The sequence below is a fragment of the Gopherus flavomarginatus genome, chromosome 8 (assembly GCF_025201925.1).
Source record: "Gopherus flavomarginatus isolate rGopFla2 chromosome 8, rGopFla2.mat.asm, whole genome shotgun sequence".
Lineage (NCBI taxonomy): Eukaryota > Metazoa > Chordata > Testudines > Testudinidae > Gopherus > Gopherus flavomarginatus.
In genome coordinates this window covers 11531615-11548757 of record NC_066624.1, presented here as the reverse complement: position 1 = coordinate 11548757, position 17143 = coordinate 11531615, and the positions used below count along the sequence as shown (strand labels likewise).

The following is a 17143-nucleotide window of genomic DNA, read 5'->3' as shown; positions in this document are numbered from 1 at the left end:
ATTTATTTAAGTTAAGATGTATTCATTCTCAAAGGCTTGTGTTCATTTGTGTTTAGCTCAACAATAATGGATTCTGTTAACATGAGAATCATCTGCCCTCTAGCAAAAGGCAGAGCAGGAGATGTGGAAGGGGAGGGAATGCAATGAGGAAGACAGAGCCCAGACTTTCCAGCCACACCTGCCTAGGCTAGACACTATTGAATGCATTTTGTTTTCATGTTTCCCTTAAGCCACTGTAGCAGATCCCAGGAACTGGGCTCTGAAAAAGGAAACTGACTTAATTTGAAGTAAAACAATTAAATTTAGATATTAGCCACTGAGAAATTCAGTTGGAAAATTGAAGATTGGCTGACGGGTCTCAAGGTCCTGCCCACCCTCAACTTGTAACGTAGGCAGTGGAAGTAGAGGGCTCTGTGCAGCTTGGAGGCTGAGCCCTGACCACTGCATGTTGGCTTTAGGATACATGCTTGGCAATACCAGCAGATAAATAACTGGTATTTTCATGAAACATCGGCGGGTTCTCAAAAAAATTGTATTTACATTATTGCAACAACATTATTCAAATCCAAGAATGAATATTTTGAATGTTGTCTAATCTATTTTCCTTTAGACTAGCCAAGATCAACACCAGACTTTACTTGGAAAGTATTTCACCAGCCAGGGTGAAGTGCCACTGCTCCACAATCCCAGCCTCTCTCAACCCATGGGACCCTGAGAAGGAACCTTTCTGCTTTCTGCATTCTGCAGCGCCCCTTCCCCCTCACCAGGCCCTGCCATCTGGAGCCCCCCCACTCCTACCCCTTCCATCATTTTTCCTCCAGAGACTCACTGGCCACCTTGGCAGTTCCTCCTTACCAGCGCATAGTGGGCAGAGAGCCTCATACTCCATGGCCTCATCCTTCTGCCATTGCCTGGCCTTGCTTATGGAACCACCCCCATCTCAAGGCCAGCAACCCTCCATCCCAGGGCTCTGGTGCTAACTGATGCTACCAGCTTCACTGCTGCTTCTTGGCCTGAGAGAGCCCAGAAGTGAAAGGTTGAGGGCCAGGTTGGGAGGTTAAACTCCTGGCAGAAAAGAAGTGAGGCCAGGACTGGTTCCGCGACTTGGGGGAAAGCTCAGATCCTCAGGGTGGGGACTGGAAGCTTTCAATAGCTCCCTAGCAGAGCTGCTGGAAGAATATGATGGAACAATTTTCCCATCAGAAAATGCTGCTTAGTCAAACCTGAAGTGTTTTGCTGGAACATGTCAATTTTGATGAAATGTAATGGAAAAGTTCCAAAACAATTTGAGATGGAGAATTTCATTTTCCTTACTCATTTTGTTCTGACATATTCCGTCTAGATATTTAATATTTTAGAGCATCATGAAAACAAAATGGTTCAATAAGGCCATTTCAACGTTTTCCAAAATAGAAACATTGGGTTTTCCAATTCGGACCCCACAGCCTGAGTGTAAAGGTTATGTTCTACAGAACTAGGAAGAGATTTTTAAAGGATAGGAATTACCATACTAGCTCAGACCTGAAGCCTAACAGTGTCCAGAAGATGCTTCAGAAGAACGTGCAAGAATGGCACAGTAAGCAGACGTGTGATGATCTGATTTCCCCCCTACACATTCCCACAACTCTAATCTTTATCTCCAATAGTTAGAGATAGGCTTAAACTCTGAAAAAGAAGCTTTAGAGTAATGCAATTTGCCTTTCTCTTCCCCTTTCTGCATAGCTCCCTATGCTTTCCCCCAGAGTGCATCTCCCTCAGGCAGCAACAAAAACTCTTCAAAATGCCATTTGTGCAATAGACTCAAGCAACATGCCCAAGCAGGGTGAATAATGCCAACATCCAGGTGACCCTGCAACAGAGGCCCCTTACATTTAGAAGCAGAGTTGCTTTCATTCTTGGAGGTTGTTCTGTAACCTCTCTTGGATCTATACTTAAATAATATTTCCCACAGCAAATGTCACTCCCACCATTTTCCCTCCCACTCTGTGAAATACATTGAAAAAAAAACCTCAAATAACATAGAACTGAAAGTCAATATAGCAGGAGAAATAGCTTCACTTTATGGTTTGTTTCCTCCTAATTACTTTACCCAAGGATTACTCGGCTTGGATTCGCTAGAGTTAATTGGACTGAATGCACTACAAACCAGATACTAGATAACTCTGAGGTCAGAATTACTTAATCTGACTAACCCAGAGAAGCACATCTGCATGACAGATCTGAACGTATGTCATTCGGTTAAGACTCTGAAACTGAGCAGGCACTAGCCAATGCGTCCTTGTTATACACGCTTCTGGCCTTTTTCAGAGCCATTTAACACAGCTTGTTGGAAACCAGATTTGCCTGATTATGTTGTATCCAAGAGCAGGTATTGGCCCTGTTTTAGTAAACAAATCAAGAGCTCAAATAAAGATTTAAAGTGACAACTGTCTCAGTCTTCCTTCCCATGGCCCTTTTTGTGTCTGCGCACTGTCTCGGGCAAGGCGCAAATCGGCAAGGAACTCAGTACATCCTCTCAATGACTTCATTGGGAGCGGAGGGCAGCCAGCCACCACCTATTGTGAGGTATCTTTGTAGGATCAGGGCCATAGACTGCAAGGTCTTGGGAAGAGAGGCTGTTCCTTCTTAGGTATCCATCAAGTATCCTGTCCATTGTGTAAGCACTTAATGTAACTCTAGCTAAGATTTTAAACTTACCCCATTAAGATTAAATTTGTCATTCTTTCCATGACAATATCTTCAGAAATAAAATCCTCAAGGAAGCATTCAGGGACAAATACAGAGGCAATGAGCAAGGTGATATAAATTAGACTCCAAGAGTCTCCTATACAGTCTCCTACTAACGTTGGACAGCACCTAACACAAAGGTCTAGAACTCAGAGTTGCCAACTTTCATCATTGGATTGTGAGTCTTGCAATATTTGGCATTTTTCTTAAAGCTCCAGCTGGTGGAATCATGTGATTCACAAGACTCCCAGCTCCCATAATAAAAGGGTTCCTAGTCATCATGGTTACAAAGAAAAACTTGAAAACATGAACCCTACAGGCTCAGAAACCAAAAGGCAACCTAAAAAAACCTCAATATTTCATGATTGTTAGACAATCTCTTGATATTTGAGCATTTGGGGTCAGCGATACTACTTATCAAGTGATTCAATGAGCTGGAAAAGGAGCAGCCCCATCCTACTTTGATATATCCCTTCTTTCAGGTCCCACTCTGTGTGGTAGTTACATCCTCTGAGGCTCCTTTATAATTGATAGCAGGGCTGTAAGAAGGTCTCAAGGAGAATAAGTAAAACTAAACTAACCCAAGTTCAGGATCTATTTGAACTTTATCCTCCCCGCACCATTATATGGCTGTGAAACATGGACACTACACCTTTCAGAGTGGGCAAAGCTGGAGGCTTTCCACACAAAATGCCAACATCATATATTGGGCAGAAAGTGGAATGACTTCATCTATAACGCAGATGTTTATGGTCACTCCGGTCTACAGACAGCTGGGGCCATTGTCCACAGATGGCGCCTTATGCTTTTCAGACATGTCGTGAGAATGCCACAAGACGTTCTGGCGAATGCTGTTCTCCGGGTGGCTTGTAACATCTGGGATAAAATTCCACCAAGGGGTGGAGGTGGCCCAGAGGCAGAACCCCTATTACGTGGGTTTCTCAAGTCTGTTCCAATGTTGGACTCTCAGGCCGTCAAGCCCTTGCAGCCACACAGGAATGAATCAAATGGCGAATGACTGCTACGGCTGACTGTTCGGCTAAGCTTTGAAGAAGAGAAACTCATCCTTACGCATCACCCCTAAGCCCAAGCTCTCCTTTCACATGTGGAACTTCATAATAAAACCCCAGCAGGCTAAGAGGAGAGATCATTTGCCAAAAAGGCTCTGCCTTCCTTAGGGGGACCATAAATGAAGTTGACACAGCGGAGACGTGGATCTGGGATTCAGCACAAAGTTCATTCATGCGACAAACAGGATTTCAATTTGAAATGTTCAGTCCAAGCCCCTCAGAAGACAGCGCCTCAGTCATTCAAAACCAGATCAGCAGCTTTAAGGAGCTTTACTCTTGTATTTATACAAGACGAATTTATGTTCAGCCCATTGGACTCACTTTGCACCCTCCACAGAGAAACATGTGCATCACTAACAGGCCAGTTAATGGAATGGAACAGTTCATGGCTTTGCCGGGGCAGCCACCAAGTACTCATTCCCTCTCCAACAAGCCTAAGCGTAGCCCAGCCCTCAGTAGTAGCCCTTCATTGCCACAGCCCTGGGAAGGGACTAGCCATCACTGCTAGAATACAGAGAGACTAGGTTTGTTAAGAGAGGGTTTGCAGAGTAAGGGCTCTTGAGTGGGAAGGCCATCAGAATCCCTGGGGAGGAATCCAGAGAACAAAACTTTCCCAAGAGGTGTGAGTGGCCGGGTCATGGAAACAACAGCAGCACCTGGATTATGTTAGGGTGAAAAGAGCATGAAGTAATGACAAGTGGGAAGGAAAGGTCCATCAGTGGCCATTAGCCAACATGCTCAGGGATGCAATCCTATGCTCCGGGCATCCCTAAGCCTCTGAGTGCTGGAAACTGGGACTGGACGACAGAGGATGGATTACTCAGTTATTGCCTTGTTCTGTTCATTCCCTCTGACACACGTGGAAGTGGCCATTGTCGGAGGACAGGACACTGAGCTAGATGGACCGCTGGTCTGACTCAGCATGGACAGTCTTGGGGAGAACAGTTCAGACAACAGGCACTTTTATAAATCAGGGACTCACTAACAGCACCCCATTTTATTGGCCCAGCCCCACAATTAGGAGGGAACACATTTCGAAAGACCCAAAACAAAAATGCCTTCAATTAGGTGTCACTGCAAGTCTGCAAGCTCAGGGGCCCTGTTTCAACACATGGGACATTCCCATGAAGAATTCTGGGATTTAACATATTAAAGGAAACTCTCTAGACACTGGAAGTAAATATCCAGACTGGGCAGCACCTGATGTCTGTTCAGAGGCCAACACGGGGACTCTCAAATCCCTTTTGTGGCTCGGAGGACTGGAGCAGTAATGCTCTACATAGGTTAGGTGGAAAGATGGGAAGCCCTGTTGCATTGCTGCAGGCAGGAAGGAAGAGGGAAACAAGATACGCTGGAAGGTTATGAAGTGTGACAAAGGTGAACAAGTCACGTGGAGGAAGAGGAGTCAAATCCAGAGTGAGAGAGAGGCAAGTTCCTTTATTCCACAAGGATCTGAACCCAGCGCAACACTGGAAATCATTTCAGCTTGGGAACAGACAGAGGACTAGGCTGGTTTGGCTATCCCTAGGGCATGATGTTTCACTCCTACGCACAATTTAGCAGCTGGCAAAGGGCAGCATTGTGGAGACAGGCAACCCTCTCAGACACACATTTTGTGTTGCTTTACTTGTTTAAAGAAACGTCTATTGTGATTTGCATTATGAATATTAGCCTCAAAAATTGAGAAGAATGCTTTGAGGAAAGGCATGTCCAAGCACCAAAGACAGCTAGGCATTGCTGAGTGCCTGGGATGAATACTTGGCATCTAACAGAAAACCAGAGCTCTCAGAAGGTGGGCTCAGCATACTAGGTCCTGTCTGCACACAAGTTGCACCACTTTATGCTGGCATAGTAACGCTCAGCTATATTGGAAAAAAAGCACTCTAGACCAGTATATATGAGGAGGAACAAGCTACATCAGTATAAAGCTGCCTTATACCAGTATTACTGCATATATAGTAAGGTTTGTTCCAGTGTAACTATCTAAAAATAGAACTCACACAATCCCATCCAAAATAATTATACTGATCCAAAAGTTGAGTGCAGGCCAGGCCTTGGTAGGGCTGGGCTCAAGCCACAAAGGTCAACAGGAACGGCCTCAGTGCTCCTGTTCAGACCTCGCTCTAGCAAAGGAAAGAGGACAAAGCAAAACAAGAATGATGGTGACCAACTTCTGGAAAGGATACGGAATCCAATTCTGCGTCTGCCCCTGGTAACCCAGGAAACGATCGGCTCACGGATCACACACAAAGTCATGGAAAGGCTGATATGGGATGCAGTTATTAATGAAGAAAAAGGTTTTATGGAAAATGGGTCTTGTCAAACAATTTTTTTTTAAAATGAGGTTATAAGTTTGGTTGATTAAAAGGCAACTGTACTGACAAATATTTTTAGATTTCGGTAAAGCATTTGACTTAATCTTGCATGACATTCTGATAGTGAAAAACTAGCACTACACAAAAGTCACCATGGCCCATATTAAATGGATTAAAAACTGGTTGAACTAGTTCACTTAACATCAATGATAATTTGACCCAATGAGGTTTTATTGACATTAAGACAGGCAGCCTCTTTTCATTCGGATGATGGTATGTGAGCCAGAATGAACAGCTTCACTCTCAGAGCACGGTGAGTTAGAAAAAATTAACCCTTAAGCACCTTTTTACCAGGAAACTAAGAGAATGCGATCTAGCATCACTGAGACACAGTAAAATGGAATCTCGTCGCCACTGTTACGGTCAATTTTCGTGCCAATGGATTTTTGTGCCATTCCCTTTTCTGGTAGGACAGAGAGGAATTATTGTGCCCAGATTAGAAAGTGAAAGTTCAAATACACATTTAGCCAAACATCATTCAGATGTCAGTGGGAGGGCATGTACTTTTGAGGAGGGTGGGGTTTTTTGTGCCAGATACTGCATAACTAAGGCATTCAGCTTCCCACCACACAAGGGGAAGATAACTAAGTGCAGAGAGAATGAAAGCCAGGGTGAAATGGACCAGTGCTTGACATTTCTTCTTACACCTTCATTTCAAACAAACATTCTGTAGTAAAGCATGAGAGATACATGTGAGGGGAAAAATCACATTTGCAATGGCCTGTAGCATTAGTGAGAGCTACAAACATAAATCATGGGGTGACGGCAGACGGCAATAGCACTAGACACAGAGTCCAACAAAGTTTCCCAAGAGTCTTCAGCTCCCTTCTAAAAATTTGCCTGCTGCCTCAGCAGATGCAAAGGGCGAGTGAGAATTACTCAGTAACCATGAAATTAAGCAAATTAAGATGCTGAATTAAAAAGAAATCCACCTACCAAAAAAGAAAAAACAGATTAATTGCTGTGTATAATAGCGATTTTTGTAACTATAAATACAGAAGAGGGGAGGGAGAATAAAACATGAATTTTCTAAAAAAGAGTCATAGGATAAACTATATTGATCAGCTCTTTGATCAGGTCACTAGTGTGTCAGGGGTCATGGTGAGCAGTTACAACGCTTACAGTCAGCTCCTTTCGTTGTCACACATATATCTTTCAAACACCACTGGAAGAGGGCTCGATTGTCAGACTTCACTCCCCTGCATAGCGAAGCAGGTCCCTCTTTACTGCACAGACTGGGCAACCGCTGTTGGTACAAAAGCGGGAACTTCTCATCCACTGCACCTCACTGTGAGTGAGAACATAAGAACGGCCATATTGGGCCAGACCAGAAGTCCATCTAGCCCAGCATCCTGTCTTCCGACGGTGGCCAATGCCAGGTGCCCCAGAGGGAATGAACAGAACAGTAATCATCAAGTGATCCATCCCCCGTCGCCCATTCCCAGCTTCTGGCAAACAGAGGCTAGGGACACCATCCCTGCCCGTCCTGGCTACTAGCCATTGATGGACCTATCCTCCATGAACTTACCTAGTTAGTGGGCGGGCTGGAGCAGAGAGGGGCAGGCAGTGGGAAGCTGCCTCCCTAACTTGCTGTCCAGAGGAGCTGGCCAGGTGAAAAGGCAGGGAGTAAGCAGCTTCAGGAAATGGATGGAATATTTAACTAGGGGGAGGAATTGGGAATGAGTGACAGTTTGCCTCTGGTCTGCTCCTGGGGTGGTGCAGCTACACACTAGAACAAACTCAGAGCGGAGTGTAAATTATAATCTAGCTCATAGTGTGTTGGACCAGTATAGGCTGGGTGTCAGCAACCTGAATATGAGTGGTTAGAGCCAGGGCCAGGAATCAGGAGACAGAGCCGGAATCAGAAGTCAGACAAGGGAACAAAGCTGGGAGTAAGTCAGTCACAGAAGCAATTGCTGCAAGAGGCATAAGCATTGGTCAGCAAGCAACAACCTGCTGCTGCTGTGCTTACGGGTACGCCTGCTGGTTCCCCTCAGCCAATCAGGCAGTTCTGCTGGAGCTCACCTGTGTTCATTGGTCTGGCTGGAGTCTGAGCTAGCTAGTCCCAGGTTCAGTTGCTCGTTCTCATTCCTGACACTGGGTTATACGCTAGGATATCCCTAGGAGCTCCCCGATTGAGCGGTACTTCTTAGACCCAGTGCTCCCATCACCACATACAAGCAACTTCAGTGGAGACCTTGCTACTGAACTTACACCTACCAGCGCTTTTCAACATATTCATAAATGTTCTGAGCAAAGGGGTCATCAGTGAGGTGGCAAAAGTTGGAACACAATACAAAACTACTCAAAATAGTTAAGTCCAAAGTAAACTGCGAACAGTTACAAAGGGATTTCATAAAACTGGGCAACAAAATAGCAGCAGAAATTCAATGTTGCTAAATGTAAAGTAATGCACGTTGGAAAACCTAATCCCAGCTACGCACACAAAATGATGGATCTAAATTAGCTGTTACCACTCAAGGAAGATCTTGGAGTCATCATGATAATTCCAACATCTACTCAAAGTGCAGCAGCAGACTCATAGACTTTAAGGTCAGAAGGGACCATTATGATCATCTAGTCTGACCTCCTGCACAATGCAGGCCACAGAATCTCACCCATCCACTTCAATAACAAACCCCTAACCTATGTCTGAGTTTCTGAAGTCCTCAAATTGTGGAAAGGGATAGATAATAAAACAGTAAATATCATAATGCCTCTATATAAACCCATAGCACACCCACACCTTGAATACTGCATGCAGATCTGGTCACCCCATCTCAAAAAAATATATTAGAACAGTACGGAGAAGGGCAAAAGTACACAGAAGGGCAACAAAAATGATTAGGGCAAGGGAACAGCTTCCATATGAGGAGAGATTAAAAAGACTAGGACTGTTCGTCTTGGAAAAGATGATTAAGGGGAGATACGATAGAGGTCTATAAAATCAAGAATGGTCTGGAGAAAGTGAATTAGGATAGTGTGATTTACCCCTTCACATAACACACAAACCAAGGTCACCCAATGAAATTAATGGGCAGCAGGTTTGAAACAAACAGAAGGAAGTATTTCTTGACACAACACACAGTCAAGTGTGGTACTCCGTTGCCAAGGGATGTTGCGAAGGCCAAAAGTACAACTAGGGTTCAAAAAAGAATTAGATAAGTTCATGGAGGATAGGTCCATCCACAGCGGTTAGCCAAGATGGTCAGGGATGCAACCTCATGCTGGGTGTCCCTAAATCTCTGACTGCTAGAAGCTGGACTGGATGACATCTGATGAATCACTCGAGAAATTGCCCTGGTCTATTCACTCCCTCTGAAGCATCTGGATGTTGGCCACTGTTGGAAGACGGGACATTGGGCTAGTGGGACCATTGGTCTGACCCATTAGGGCCACTCTTATGTTCTAATAATATATCTGGCATCCACCAAATTCAGTTCATAAGCCCTCTACCCTTAAGCCTAGCTCATTTGAACCCTACTCTTTCAATTAAACCCCAACTTTGAACATAAGTGAATACATTTGGGGGGTGGATCAGAGACCTGATCTTCCAGCCCCTAGTTAGGGCCAGATCCTACAAAACCCTAAATAAGTAAGGCTTATCCATACAAGTCTTTGCAGGATCAGGTTCTCAGTCCTTGCCAGGAACAACGGCTATTTAAATTGATGGGGAGGCTGTAAGAGTAAGGACTAAGTTAGGACTGCAGGACAGTGTCCCTGGTAACAAAGAAAATTGCTTATTGGCAATAAAATAGGAAAACATGCTCAGAAACTAAGACAGTGTGAATCCTGCATTAACAAAGATTCTGGCAGGGCAACAGTTAACAGGCTAACCACATTTTTGAGAACGCCTGGGAGATAAAGCAAGAAAAACAGATCTACAGTGCCTACCAGAAACTCATACCTTGTTCCTAGACAGCCAGAACTGTGTTTTCAAACCCACACCACTCTTTTCGGCCCTCTCGCCATGTCGCAGTACTAAAGTGACATGCATTATTATATTTCTTCCTGCTTCTCGTTGCTAATAGAAACAATGGTTCAGCTATTTACAGTCTTGGGCCTGATTCTGCATTCTTATACATGCAAAGCTCCTAGGGATGCCACTGGGAGGTTTGGGTTTTCAAGGAACCCAGAATTAGGTCTATGCCCTGTTATTTTTTAGCAGTTCAAGAAAGGTGGAGATGTGTATTGCTAGAGCTTCAGCCTGGAGAACATGCTCCAATCGCAAAAGTTTTCGTCCACATTCAGCTCCAATGTTATTAAGCCAACATGATGTGCAAGAGAAATGTTTACAGAAACATGCCAGAGGCTGGTGTAACCATTTGTCACATTCTAAATATTCAGTTCATAATGATTAGAGGTCTCTGTTGTAGCTACAATGGGATCATCACCATGGAAATGACCACCCCGCACCTTAATGGGGCAGGGACGCTGACGTTGTCTGGATTTGCTGGAGGAAGGTAGCAGTGCTTTTGGGGCGTGGGGTGAGAAGGGAAGGTTGTCACAAGCTCCTGCAGAAAAGTGGGCGGGGGGTCAGCATGATGATGCTGACTCATCCCCTGGGAATGTAAGTGCAGAAGGCCGTAAGAGGGGCAAGCCCAAGCATTAGAAGGCTTTCTCCATGCAGCAGGCAAAGCAGCACCCACCCTCCCTCCCCTTAAGGTTTGCTTAGGACCTGCTGTGGGCACCTGCTCCTTTCTAGGGGGGCTGGGAAGTAATTTTTCCCTCATCACCAGATTGGCCTAGGCGGAGTGGGGGGTTTTCACCTTCCCCACGAGTTTTCCGGGAGGACTTATTATGGTGAGGAGGGTAGGTTGCGTCACAACTTATTTTAAGTGTGGGGCAGATGTCCAGTGCAGGTACTTCATAGGTAAAGCATCCAGCAGCTGGATAAATGGCTTGGAAAAGGACTTAAAAAGGTGTGGGTTAAAGAAACAGAACCGGGTGGGGTGGTTCAGGGTCCTACGATTGGCACAGCAGGGAGCCAAGCCCCCTTCCTTATAGCCACTTTAACCCTCCAACGAGGCGGAGTGGATGGTAAGGTCCCAGCAATGGGACCTGGATGGGAAATGAAGGGGGGCTGGTGGAAGCCCCCATGTAATCACTGAATGAATATGGAGTTGCCTGCGCTGTACACTTATCTGTTGGGTACCCCCAGACATCTAATAATAAAGTTGTGGCCTGATTAAACCCATACGAAGTATCTCTTGTCCTTCTTACGAAATAGCCAGACAAAGTAGGGGCCAGGTTCTCCACTTATTCATACTGTGCTTATACCTGTTTGACTTCAAAGTTACTCCAGATTTATGTCATTCATTGCAAATGGGAGGAAGATCAGGCCCACTGACTACAACGGCAATAGTACCCATGAGGGAGTGCAGAACTTGTCCCCTGCAATCAGCTGCTGCTCCAAAGTTACATCCGTTGAGTCTATACTAGCCATATTCTGATTTCAGTTTATAAAAACAATGCAATAAAAACTTGAGAAGTTTAATGAAGATGTCATTTTCTTGGGATTTATTAAAGGTAGATCCCTCTGTCTTATTTTTAAGGCAGAGAATGAGCTACTGGGAATCATTAAGGTTTGGAAATATTCCCCATTATCATTTAGAATGTAAATATGAACAAATAGGAGTTTTTTCACTGTTTTACCTCCATTTTCCTGAAAAGCACCACTTAAAATCTGAAATGCAATCAAGCAATTGAATTTCACATCATTCTAGTCAGAACACACAAGTTACTGATTATCAGGTTTTTATAAAAAGCATTCTCTATTGCTCCTTCCATGAACACGAATCAGAAGACCTAATTTTGAGATTTTGAAACCAAACTTAAGTCAACTGAATATTTAAACTCACATAAGCCTGGTGCAATGTTTTCATATAGAGTGGATATCATTGGCCAGATGTTGTTTGCCGTTAAACTATTTTAATTCCAGAGTAACTTCACTGATTTGCATTCAGTTTCTACATATTTACACAGAGATCATGAGGGTAAAAAGTGTCCCCATGTTATGAATGACTTTGTTGAATACATTGCAAGTAGTGGAGACTTGATATCTAAAATATTTTACTAGCTGCAGATGGAGAGGTTGTTTCACTCCCTCTACAGAAACAGACCCAATGGCGCACTCCATATCAAGATGTAGCTCAACAAATTTTATCATTTTTAAGAGCCCACTTCTACCCCAATATAACGCTGTCCTCGGAAGCCAAAATATCTTACCGAGTTATAGGGTGAAACCATATTATATCAAATTTGCTTTGATCCGCTGGAGTGCGCAGCCCCACCCTCCCGGAGCACTGCTTTACCATGTTATATCTGAATTCATGTTATATTGGATCGCGTTATATCAGGGTAGAGGTGTACCATGCTTAGAAATTACTAGATTGATAGTTTTCTTGTCATTTAAAAAAAGATAAAAAATCGTTTCAGTCACATAGCCTGAAAGCAGACGTGTGTCAAGGAAGAAACATTTTAAAACCACTAGTACAGCTTTCAAATTATACATGGACAAGCAACTGAAAAAATCTTTACTCCCCATTTATCTGGTTATTACCAAATGCAGCAAAGATCATGTTTGCTAAATGCACGTAAAGCAGGATCCGACCAGCAAGTGTTTACAATTGTCATGGGATCTCTTTCTTTTTCCTGATCCCTCTTGATTCTTTTGCACCCCAGCCTCCCGGATTGCATATGTTCATGCTCATGTGGAGACCAATCTTGCAGTTCTCTCTCAGGCAAGACTCCCATCCAAGTTAACGAGTGTTTTACCAAAATTACGGCTGCAGGACTGGGTCCTTTATTTGCAGCTATCCCTGGGAAACAGAAGGAAAAAACAGTTCCCAGACGTTTGAAGACAAAAAGCAACATGAGAAAGAAAAGCAAGTTTGTAACTCAGATGCAGCACCGTTTCTTGCAAAGGGCACAGAACGGAGTCAGGCCTCCTGATTTTTCATTTCCCTCTCTGTCACAGACTAGCTGGGTTATATTGATCCCCCTGTCTCCTTTTCATCAGCTAGAAGCCTGAGATAGTTACAGGCAAACTCTTTGCAAGGCATCTTACAGAATACAGGTGAAAAATACTACCAGTGGCAAGTATTAGTTAATATTTTAATCACACCGAACCAAGGGCTCAATCCTGCTTCTTTTCCTCCATCTGACTTTACTAGAAACAGGGTCAGGTCCTCATGTTAAAGACTAGAAACTTCAAGCTTGGCACATCAGAAGTCAGGGAAAGTAACCCATTGAGCTATGCCAACTTGGGAAATGCCCTGAAAGTTTGGTGAGATTGTATCTTAGTGAAATAATGTGGTTCTCAGGGACCTTAAGAGACTGCAGATGCAGAGTATTAATTAGAATAAGGGATCTGGACTAGTTTCGCTCCCCAATTAAAACCATAATCCCAAGGAAGAAGTTGATTATACCCTTCATTGTCAAATTTTAGTTCTGCGGTTCCTCTAATTGCAGATAATCACCCTGCGGCTGGATGACAATGGGGCACAATTGCTGCTTTGTTTTGCTTTCCATTTTATTTTTAAATCCTAAGTGCCCCTCGCTGTGCAGCGCCGAGGAATCCCGGAGCTGGTGGAGGGCTCTGGAGCCGAAGCCCGGTGGCGGTAACAGCTGGGAGCCGTCAGCCCCACGAATACAGCCCCAGTAAAAGCAAAGGGGAAAGAACTTGCAGCGCGAAGGGGCCTCTGGTAGCCAAACTCCTACCAGCTGCAAAGCGGAGCAGCCTCGGGCTTGGCGTGTGACGATTTCTCTTGCCCTTGGGACTCTCCTGCTGCCTGGGGGACGCAGGGTGGATCTGCAAGACGGGCAGCTCCCTTCGGCCAAGTGACCCCCTGGCCGAGTCCCGGCTCTGTCTGTACAGGGGCGCAAATCACACCCCGGGCTCGGCACGGCTGAAGAGTTTGCAAAGTTGCAGGGCGCGTCTCCCGGGCTCCCCGCAGCTCCAGACTCTAAGCCGCCCGGCCGATGGCCAAGGGGCTCCGGCAGTATGCTTCCGACGCTTAGCCGGGGGAGAGGGGCCCGAGTGCCTTCTCCTGAGGCCCCGTGACTGGAGGGGCAGCCCCGGGCGGAGATCGGAGTTGCCCCGGTCCCAGGCTAGCCTGGCACCCAAAGTCGCAGCGCCGTGCGCCCCCAGCCCAGCCCCCGAGGAGGGAACGACGCGGAACTCACCGGCGTTGCGGAGCTTTTTGTTCCTCAGCACGGACAGGATCACCAGCGCGTTGCCTACCAGGTCCCCCACGATGGTGAAGATGATCACCGCGGCCAGGGCGGTCGTGGCCCCGGCGGACGGGCGAGCCCCCGGGCTGCAGTCCGGGCAGCTCCCGTTGCCGTCCTGCAGCTCCATGCGCAGCGCTCCCAGGGGCGCCTGCCTCCTTCCCTAGCCCCCCAACTCAGGCTCCTCTCCCGGGAGCGGCGCTGCCTCTGACACCGCTCTCCATGCTGCCGGAGCCTCTCTGGCTGCCAGCCCCAGTCCCACCCCATCAGCCAGGAGCCATCACTCCCCGACACACACCCCCTGGCCCGCTCCCTGCGTGTCAGCCCCCCCCCCCCCCCGGACAGAGACCCGGCGGCAGAGCGCTCAGCCAAATAAGGCGCCCCCCCCCCCCCCCCCACCTCTCCAGAGCGCAGGGCGCGCCCCGCCTCGGGCACCTGTTCCGCTCCGGGACAGCGCTGAACGGCCAGACCCCGCTCCCTGCTGGCCCCACGCCGCCCGGGGCGCTCGCACACCCACCTTTGTCAAGCCAAGCCAAGCCCGGCCCGTCTCCAGCCCAGCCCCGCCGCTCGGGGATCCTCCTGCGCCGTGTCCGCGCCCCTAGGGGAGTCACCACTCTCCCCGTGCGCAACGGCGGGGCTCCCTGGCCATGCCCGGGGCTGACACCTGCCCCAGTGCCCGGGAGGGGGAGCGCTCACCGGCCACTCCCCCGTGCGCCTCCTCGGGGAATGGTGCGCTCCCAGCGGTGCGCGCTGGCCCTGCCCCGGGGCCCTACCCGGCCTGGGAAGGTGGGACACCCGGCTGGCCTCAAGCGGATCCAGAGCGCCCCGATTCTCCGCCCCCCAAACAAGCCGGGGGGGGGAATCCTAACAAATCGGAACCGGAAGAGCACCCATCCGCCTGGGACCGCTCACACGTGGGCCAGCCCGCAAAGAGCCGGAGAGACCTCAGCCGCGGGCCAGACGCTCCCAGGGCTGACGCCGCGGTGGGAGGAAAGAGCTGGACTTTAAAACACCCACAGCCTTCGGGATCGGCTTGGACACAGAGGGAGCTCGCTTGTGCGTTCCCAGGCCTGGGGGGAGGACCTCGCCGTCACCCCCGGCCGGAAATGAATTCGCAGCAAACCAGAGAAGTGAATGGAGCCACTTTAGCTCCAAGCTGAGAAGAGCTCAGCTTCCAAGCACTGTACAACCGAGATCCCCAAACCGTGCCACGCCAAACTATTCCCGATCACCTGCCCCTGGCTTTTCTCCTGGCTTCCAGCTGATAATTCTCATTAAAAGGCAGCGGGAAATATCTCTCTTCCAGGCAGGGACTCGGTGAGAGGCGAGCTCGCTTGTGCTCAGGCTTGGCTCTAGGGCGACCTTATCTTAACATGAGCGTAACTTAATATGAAATCAATTACCATTGCTGGGGAGTGCCCCTAGGGACGTTGTGGGCTTGTGAACAGATGGGGAGGTAACCCCGGGTAAGTGCGAATGGGAGGAGAGGCCGCCAAGACACGTGGTCTGCGAGGAAGTTGGAGGTCTCGGGTGTAGGACGCGCTGCTGGAACTTGGGAGTCGCAGAAAACTCCGCTATTCCGTGGGAACCGCCGCTGGGAAAAGGAAGTGTTGGCAGTCGCAGGGTGTGGGAAAGCTGTCAGATGGCGCCACCATGCGGTCTCCTTTCGCAAGCGCAGTTCCGTAAGGGCATCCTCTCGAGGACTCTGCGAAAGGGCATTTCCCTTTTCTCTCAACTTTTTAACGCTGGTTCCAGACCTGCCTTGTGCCTTCTTTTGTTAGGCCCCGATCCTGAAATGAGCTGCACGTGGGCAGACCCTTGTGCTCGCAGGGCACAACTGTGAAGTCAGCAGCAGCTCATTGTAGAACTGAGGCCCCTTCCATGTGTTTACTTTGTCTTTCTAGTATAGGGCCACAGAATAAACTATAACTCCTAAGGAAGTACCTCTCCATCATTTAAAGGAAATCATGGGTGATTTTTCAGAATCTCAGGTTCCTACAATGACTTAATTTAAATTAACAGTGTAATTAACAAAAGAAGGTAAAATGTGCTCATTCCACAAAGGTTCCCCATTTCTCCACCCAGACTATATGTTTGATTCACCAAGATGGAAAAGATTATATCCCATTGAGTCCACATCCAGGGGCTGGGGGGAGGCACTTGACTCTGCAGACTGTTTGGGGATGAGATTTTAAAACAAGAGGGCAATGGAGAGTAGTGCTTTTGTTTGCTATACAGACTGTAGCATTTCTACCTGAAATGCTAGTTGAAGATATTCCCCCACCCGTACCTAAGCACTGACCCAGCATCCAGGAGGCCTTTATTGGAATCTCCTGCTTCTTGCTGGAGCAGAGGTGCAGCAGCACTGCAGGTTCCAGATGTTGAGGAAGCTTTAGCATACAGCAGCTACCATTATTTTCTGCGCAGTCTTGCGTAACCCAGCAGGTCCAGATGTCTTACTGGCAGCCAGTTTACCCGGGTGCTCCAACTGGCTAGAATCAGTTCAGTGGCACTCTCCCAGAATCCACAGTGCAAACAAAGCCCCAGTGTAATTTACCCACCTGCTTGTTCTCTCGCCAGGGACTGGGGGAGGAAAGCTGCCAGCTAGCTCCTCTCTCTTTAGCCATGTCTGCATCAGGAGATTCAGGCCCAGGGCTAGATTAAGGCATAGGCTCCATCAGTAGGTTTGTGCCTAGGGCCCCAGTTTCTGGAGTCCTCTGAGGCCATCAGTCTCTCAGT

General features: G+C 47.4%; 1 protein-coding gene across 1 annotated transcript in view; it reads right to left on the bottom strand.

Annotated features, from left to right (window-relative positions):
• The window catches only part of GPR50 (G protein-coupled receptor 50), a 67348-nt gene extending 52814 nt beyond the window's left edge, over window positions 1-14534 (bottom strand). The window contains exon 1 of the mRNA XM_050964758.1: window positions 14360-14534. Within this exon, the coding sequence (XP_050820715.1) occupies window positions 14360-14534 (175 nt within the window). The remainder of the gene's footprint in view (window positions 1-14359) is intronic.
• Window positions 14535-17143: the final 2609 nt, after the last annotated feature.